This window comes from Triticum aestivum, chromosome 6B (genome assembly GCF_018294505.1).
Source record: "Triticum aestivum cultivar Chinese Spring chromosome 6B, IWGSC CS RefSeq v2.1, whole genome shotgun sequence".
In the NCBI taxonomy this organism is placed as follows: domain Eukaryota; kingdom Viridiplantae; phylum Streptophyta; class Magnoliopsida; order Poales; family Poaceae; genus Triticum; species Triticum aestivum.
The window spans coordinates 47097941-47105747 of record NC_057810.1 but is presented as its reverse complement, the minus strand read 5'-3'; the positions used below and the strand labels follow the sequence as shown (position 1 = coordinate 47105747).

General features: G+C 43.6%; 1 protein-coding gene across 2 annotated transcripts; it reads right to left on the bottom strand.

Annotated features, from left to right (window-relative positions):
* Positions 1 to 802: 802 nt before the first annotated feature.
* Positions 803 to 6637, bottom strand: LOC123135657 (signal peptide peptidase 1). Of its 2 annotated transcripts, none has more exons than XM_044554829.1 (12): positions 6445 to 6637; positions 6080 to 6225; positions 5865 to 5980; positions 5589 to 5740; positions 5401 to 5486; positions 4527 to 4654; positions 4369 to 4419; positions 2618 to 2704; positions 2443 to 2512; positions 1494 to 1633; positions 1300 to 1377; positions 803 to 1142 (listed from the first exon to the last, which is right to left on the bottom strand). In XM_044554829.1, the coding sequence occupies exons 2-12, from the start codon at positions 6117 to 6119 to the stop codon at positions 1065 to 1067; spliced, it is 1026 nt and encodes a 341-aa protein (XP_044410764.1). In that variant the 5' UTR covers positions 6120 to 6225; positions 6445 to 6637; the 3' UTR covers positions 803 to 1064. The 2 variants fall into 2 exon arrangements, with proteins under 2 accessions (XP_044410764.1, XP_044410765.1); XM_044554830.1 differs by having other exon boundaries at positions 6080 to 6222; positions 6445 to 6614.
* Positions 6638 to 7807: the final 1170 nt, after the last annotated feature.

The window sequence follows — 7807 nt, the reverse complement described above, 5'->3', positions numbered from 1 at the left end:
CCGAGAACCACAATGGTGCGCCTCGCGGAAGCAAATCTGTGCATCCACAAGAAGCAAATATGTGCCTCTCACAAAAGGAAAAAAAATGTATTTCGTGCAAAATTTGTTTCTTTGAAATTTTTATTGGGTCCAAAAGCTAGGGAAAACCAGCAAAAAACCTGAAAAAAATCATTTAAATTAAAAAAACATATAGAAAAATAATAATAATATCCCGAACGAACGCTCAGTATGCGACACATGGTGGTGGCGGCTGAGAGCACGCTCTGCCCACCCAAAATAACCCTTGCATGAGCCCCACAAGGAGTACTCGTTTGTTAGTTGCTCACAGGAGAGTTTATAGAATATTTGCAAACCCATACGTTCATTTTTTAGAGTTTGAGAAAACGACACACATTTGACGTGACTTTTATCGAATGGCACACTTTTCTTTGCCTTTAAATGGCATGTCATAAGCATGTCAAATCCAACTCTCTATTTTTAGGTCTGGGCCCACCTGTCATTCTACTTTGGACAACTTTGCCCTCCGTTCTTTTCATCCACGCTATGCTTGCTCTCATCTGGTTCGGTAAGATCGACCAGAAGCACGCGCGGGAAAGGCAGAAATGCCAGCGACTTTGGCAGTGAACCGTTCACGAGTCAGATTCGCTTCACAGCACGACATGCTTTGGCAGACAAATCTGCCCTTGATACAGCCCAAGTTTACTAATGATGATCCAACTGGAATCTAGAAAATGTCACCGAATATAATGCTATAATAAGGTCCATACAATTCCTTGATGCCACCATCACGAACAAGTCGGTGTGAGAAAACAGAAAGCTGGAAGGCAGCAGGTAAAACCATGTACTCATGTCCATGTCACTGAACTGGATGCTGTTGCAAGTCCCATAGCAACTAAGGTCTCATTTACCATGTTCTACAACCAAACAGACATCAATTTTCTTAAAAAAAGAGGTTCTATGATGTGAATGGATTTCTCAGTTCTTGAGATCATCCGGTCTATTGAAACTCCTCCTTTGGCTGTCTTCCCCTAACTAAAAAGACCTGAGCGCTGCTAGATCGAGCGCTAGTCCGCCTTTTTGCTCTCATGATCGGGATCTCCACCTTCCTTATCATCAGCCTGCGCCTCGGTGAACTCCAGCAGCTGGCAATGTAAAACAGTCAGAGACAGACAAGCCTCGCAGTTTTGACAGTGAATTATAGCTATGATATGATCAGAAACAAGCTGAAACAAAGAAGAACATGGGACATGAGGAAACGAAAAAAATAATATCTGATCAGAGGTGAACAAGCGTAATTACCGGCTTTACTTCTCCGTTCCATAGACAGTGCGCAGCGATGAAACCAATCACGCCAGGAACGATGTATAACAGAGCAGGCTGCATACCATCAGAAATAGAAGGAAGAGGAAACAAAATAGGTAATAATATTCCAGAGACTAGGGGATATAGAGAACGACAAGATCAGAAGATATATTAATAGAAATAGAACTGACCTGCGCGGCTCGGAACCAGTTCATCACAACTATTGTTACTGTTAAACCCGCTGTGTATCCCAGAAACGCGCTGTTGAAGTAACCGCGGCTCTTGATCCCTCGCGAGACGTCGAATCGCAGGGCGAGCGCGACAAAGATGCCTGCAATCAGAATTATATAAATATATGGATGTACATGGGAGCTCTGCATGCGTTTTCAGTATTGAAAAATAGAGAAGAGAACTGCTTAGGGAAAATATTTGATTTGTCGCATCAAAAACCTCTTCCTGTTTTGGTTATACTGAACATGTATGATTCTAATGCATCATTTCAACAAAGCATTTTAACCAACCAAATTTGATTTAATCTAGTTATTGGGGTCAACAAAAATCAAGCATCCATTGTAAGTTTGTAACTGAAAGACAGTGTACATGGTCATTATACAGTATATAGTAGTTTCAAGCTAATTCTGACATTTTTTTCATGAAACTGGTCGTAGTCCAATCATAATTACTTTCTGCTGTTACTGCATACCTACAATCCTGATATCATGCCTGGAGCATATATTGGTAGTATTGGCAACGAATGACACAGGAGTGAATGCACTAAGATGATGAAAAATTAGTTTTTTTGTAACTGCTAATTGCAGTGAACATGGAACCGGTCATGTGGTGGAACTACAACAGCCTAGCATGTCACCAAAGTCTGAACAGGTAATTGTTGCTTTCCTGTTTTCAAGAAAAATACAGAATCTCCTATCCACAACAATAAAATAAAACATCCCTTACATCAACAACAACCCTGTTGTTATAGCAGTTAGACTAGCAGCTCACCATGGATCAGTAGAACATAGTTGTCACTCATAATGTGGCAGGCATTACTATTAAACCACAAACCAGAAAAGCAAATCCAGCATCACTCAAGTATCACTACAATATGAGACAAAACTGGTCAACATGTTTATCACTAACCTGGTATTACGATATCACCAAGGCCAAGCATAGAGAATGGACGTGCAGCATCTGCAGTGGGAAATAGAAGCTACAAATAGAAGGAGGAAAAAACAGATGAACTAAAGTATTTGTAATAAAATGGAACAATGTCAGAGATAAAAGAAGATTGAATACACTGAGTGAAAACACAAACCTTTATTGGGGCATCAAATGATTTAGCAACACTGACCATAACTGGAGTGAAGAAAACCCAGAAGATGTCATAGAAAAAAAGTCCAGCCTGATATTGATGAGGAATTGAGCAGCCATTACAAAACAATACTAAGAAATAATAAGAGAAGGATTCAGTGACAGTATATGGCACTGCAGCAACAGGACTGATGAAATGACTGAAGCTAACATTTTTATAAGGCATGCACAAGCAAAAATTGGAAAAGCTGTGGATATCAGTAAGGTAGTAAACAAGTTGAACTTTCGAAATTACCCAATTCACGAGATAGTAGGATAGGATCACAGTTCAATACTACTTGCCAGATGATGTGTACAGCGCAGACTACATACTAGAAAAGGCAATCGTGGATAGTTAGCTTTCCAATACCATACCAACAGTGGGAACCGATTTTGCTTAAGTACGGAACTGAAATCAAGAAAATCATGAAAACAAGGACAAGAAAACTATCTGCTATGCATTTAGTGAGTTACTAGAACATTTGTTAATAATTGTATAAAGAGAAGAGGGACGCAATATGATGATAAGTCCAATCACTAGAGATGCAAACTGCAGATCGCGAATACAGTCAGCATCGCGGCCGGCGGGGCTTAACGGGCCTGCTTTGGGCCTGGCTGGGCCGGGGGTGGCCCGGCATGCCCCGCTGCCGCGTCCGGACGGCTACCGCGACGGTGCCGGAGGCACGGGCCTCCCGCACGACGGCGGTGGAGGTGGTTCCCTCCCGCCCGGCGTCGGTGTTGCTGCTCCCGTCATGGTGAGCTTCTCTCCGGTCCTCTTGGCCTCGTGGTGGTGTTCGTAGTGAGGCGGCGTGGGTGGCGGCGCTACTGCGTTGGCGCATGGTGGTGGGCGACGGTTTGGCGGGTGGGTTCCGTCCGGTTGGGAGGTTGGGGTTGGTATGCGGAGAAATCCCTGCCGGCTTCGGCCCCGACGCGGTGACACCTGCGGGTGCCACCATTCCTTCCTGGAGGGTGTCGGGAGTTTCCACCCCCACCTCCCTCCGCGTGCCCGGGGAAACCTGAGGACTCGTCCGGGCAGCAGCGTCGCCGGCGTCGCATCCCTTCTTGGAGGTGCTGCTTGGTACGCGGCGGATCGGAGCCTTGGTCTGTGGTGATGTATTTCCGGTGGGCGCCGTGGTGGCGGGTCGTCCGCGCTTTGCCAAGCTGCCGTGGTTGGCATTTGTTTCTTCTTCTTCTTTCTCCTGGTGTGTTGTGCTGCTCGCCACAGCGTTATCTGTACTCGGTGTTGGTGCTTTGGAATACAAAGCGGGGGAAACCCTTTTTCGGTAATACAGTCAGCAAGCACTGCATAACATTGCTTTCCTAGAAAGACGGCCAGACTGCTCTTTCCATAGCCAAAAGAAAGGCTAGCTAAAATTCTAGAATATCAGCCACTTCAAATCATATCTATCCTACATACATGTCATGCTAATTTAGTTGAATTGTATTTATTGTGCTCCCTCTGATCCATATTACTTGTTGCTCAAATGGATGTATCTAGACATATTTCAGTGCTAGCTACATCCGTTTGAGCGACAACTAATATGGATCGGAGGGAGTACATATATGTCATGCTCGACAAAGTAAGGATTATGATAGCAAAGATGTGAGAAAGAGAAAATATGTAGTTCGCTGAAATAATGAAAGAGGTTTGCAAGAATGACAGAAAATAGGAATGTATAAGTTTCAACTCTTTACAAACTTTGAGTGAACTCATACCAAGAGAATACCGCCAGTTTTGAATGATCCTAGTGATAGCATCTCAATACCCTGCAAGATAAAAACAGGGAGGAAAACATATCATGTTTATGAAGACTTCAGCCCATAATTATTCTAGCAATGCATATTAACCTTAAGCTCTAGCAGTAATAACAGACCTGAATACAGAATGCAACTCCCAAAACATTGTTGGCTAGCCAATGCTTCTTCATGGCATACCATACACAGAAGAAAAATCCTGGGATTGAAGCAACAACTTGAGACTTGGTAAACTCCACCGAGAGCGCTGAAATATGAAGCTAATGGGCATAAATCATCATCAAGACTGAAGAGTCAAGCTTATAAAGGGGAATAGCATGATAAAATTCTAAACTTGTAGTACCATCAAGAAGTCGCAATTGTTTGTGTTTTTCAGATATGGTAAGGCTGAAGTTAATGATAACTCCAGGTAAAACTCATATTATTGCAAAAAAGCAACAAAAGCATCGCAAATCTTGGCAAATTTAACCATAATCCAGTACACCAAGAAAAATGACACGCCATATCAATTGAAACATTGTCACAAAAACATATGTTTACATGCCAGTAAATTACCCCAGTTTTTTGCAGAGCAACTGAGCAATCTCATGTTGCCAGAATACAGTACAGACAGTTTGCCAGTTCCCCCCTAAAATGAACTACTGGTGTACAAAGGCAGCAGTGCTGAATTTTATTGAAGCCTGTTCAAGTTATGACAAATCAATAGTTGGGTATTTGGACTCTTGGTTAGCACATTACGACTTGACAGTGTATATATAGCAACTTAGAAATACTCCCTCCGTAAACTAATATAAGAGCGTTTAGATCACTAAAATAGTGATCTAAACGCTCTTATATTAGTTTACAGAGGGAGTACTAGAGATGAAACAGAATATAAAGTCCGTGAGTATATCAAACTAGTAATAGGAATTTTGCAGTATAATCTGGCATGAGCTTCAGGATGTAGAGCATAAAGCAAGTGAGCAGCAAACAAAATGAAGGCGGGGTTCATACAGTGGAAATACGGAGCACGCCAAACGATGGCATTATCATTCCACCCTTCTGGGAGAAAACGCTTTATGGAAGGAAGCAGCGTTGCGCTGGATAATCAAGCAGGGCAACACAAATGTTTGTAAGTTCACATTTACACTTCTAAGTATTTACATCTGTGGAAAAACCCTTGGGAGAAACGTTGTTATTACCAGAGAGCGGCGATGCCAAGAACGAAAAAGTAGGCGGTGAGAACAGCATTGACCAGGTCCTTGGAGAGGAACTTGAACAGCAGGAACAGAGACAGAAGCATAGCACTCCCCACCAAAGGGTACCGCATCGCGTGCTCCTTGGACATCGTCTCCTGCATAAGAAGAAACGGAAAGAGTTAGTAATAAGTTGAGCAGAGCCATATGCAAGAATTTAGTGTCAGCCTAGGTTAACAACTTATAGCATTGACAGAATAGATAGAGGGAAATGTTGCTCACAGAGGGTGGAGTCGCCTTGACTGAGCGGTAACAGCCCACATAGACAGTAAGACACGCTGTGAGTATCACATTCAGGTTCGGGTTCACGTTGATCACCAGCGGCGCCAAGCTCAAAGCTGCACAATGTCATCAAACACATGAATGTGGACTACAAACGAACTAGCAAATCAGGCGACAGGCAGGTTGATAACTGGATCGTCAACAAATGAACATACCAGCAAGGGCCAAGTTCGCAGCACGCTCATGTGTCCTCATCGTCGTTGCGGCACCACCAGGGAAGATCAGCTGGGAGATTTTTGTGACCCCTTTATTGCCAAAGATAGCACAGGTGCTTCAGTCAAGACAGAGTGCCCTGTTCCTGCTGGAAAAGGGTGAGCAAACATCGATGAATCAGAAATTCGGAAGCAAAATTCCAGCTTGGTAGCACACTAGGATGAAGATCACCGTCTACTACGCCTACCTAATTAAGCTTCCTAACAAATTATAACGAAAAGATCTCAGATCACCGTCGTCGGATGGTCCGACACTCGTGAACTAGAAATAGAAACCAAGAAGTGATTTCGGGCTTAGTAACGCCCACCGTGAAGCGACGGCCCTGCCGACGGGGATGGAGATCGGCCGAGATCTGTGTCAGACGACGGGAGATCTAGGGGAACCGCCGGTCCGATGGACGGCGGAGGAGTGGTTCCGACGGCGCCGGCGTCACGGGGTGAATCCGGGGGCGGACGGTTTGCTTCACGGGTGACTCGTGAGGAAGACACTAGAGGGGAGCAAGCACGTTGTACTACTACTAGTAGCCCCACCCGCGATTTGAGATGGGCTCCCACGTCGAATCCTAGCCGTCAGTTCCCACGCAGCGACGGTCAGATCGCCGCCCAAACCACCAACAAAAACCGTCCCCAAAATCCATCTACCACGGCACATACTTGGTATGGGGATTTCAATTTCAGAGCGTTTAGGCAGAAAATCAATGCCGTAGAAGGGAAGGAGGATGTCGAAATGGACGAAGATCTCGGGTATCCGCGTACCTAGATGGGATGCATCTTCTGGTATCCACCGCAAATGGCAGTCTCGTTCGTGGAGCTTCGCCGATTGTTCTATCTCCTTCCTACTGGTTTGTGATGTTATAGTCGGTTGATGTATCTTGTTTCTATCTCTATCTTTGTACTTAATTTTTTGTATTTTATTGGTATTTATCATGTAATAAATGTGAGCTTCTTTTCCATATATGCGGTATCCATTTATTTATTCCCCGTATTCAAAATGGCTGATCTTTCTTATCTTTTGAGCACTACCTATATTCATATCTAATTACAAAAATTAGATAGCATTTATTGCGTAGTAATAAATTTTTCCATAGTTTTCTCTCCTTTGTACTTCACGAGTATAAATCACTTAACCGGAATCAAGGAAATTCGGGTTATACGTATGACGCTTTAGAAGAACAGCCATTTTGCAAACAACATTGTTATGACATTGGACTAAAGACTAAGGCTGTGTTCGGTAGCCCTCCACTCCTCCATTCAGGAGCGGAGCGGGTGGAGTACCATATTAGCAGCTCCTCAAATTAACACTGCATGTTGCTCCGCTCCGGAGCGGAGTTGGAGAGCGGGAGGGAGTCCGAACAGGCCCTAAAACTGCAATAACCATAGAAATCGAGATAAATTTTTTTTTATGTTTCTTTTATTTGTGGGAATTTATTTTTGTTTCTTTGGTCTCTTTGGAAAAAGGAGCTATTATAAATCATCGAAAATGTTATTTGGCTGACATTCCCTGGTAGGGGATGGCAAACAAACGCATTTTGCTGACAACTGGGATAGAAGAAAATACCTTCCTCCGAAGAACTATTATGTTGTTATGAAGAAAGTGCCAGCAAAAATGTTCAAAAATGCAACCCATCCCAGCAAACGTTTGCTGGCTATAGACGTCCTAAATCACTACAC

Excerpts from the sequence above, each read along its gene's own strand:
- LOC123135657 (XM_044554829.1), bottom strand. The coding sequence starts at position 6,119 with ATGAGGACACATGAGCGTGCTGCGAACTTGGCCCTTGCTG. Across the intron at positions 5,487-5,588 it reads CTTGGCATCGCCGCTCTCTG|CGCAACGCTGCTTCCTTCCA; the intron begins GTAATAACAACG and ends TTGATTATCCAG. Across the intron at positions 1,378-1,493 it reads ACTGGTTCCGAGCCGCGCAG|CCTGCTCTGTTATACATCGT; the intron begins GTCAGTTCTATT and ends GATGGTATGCAG.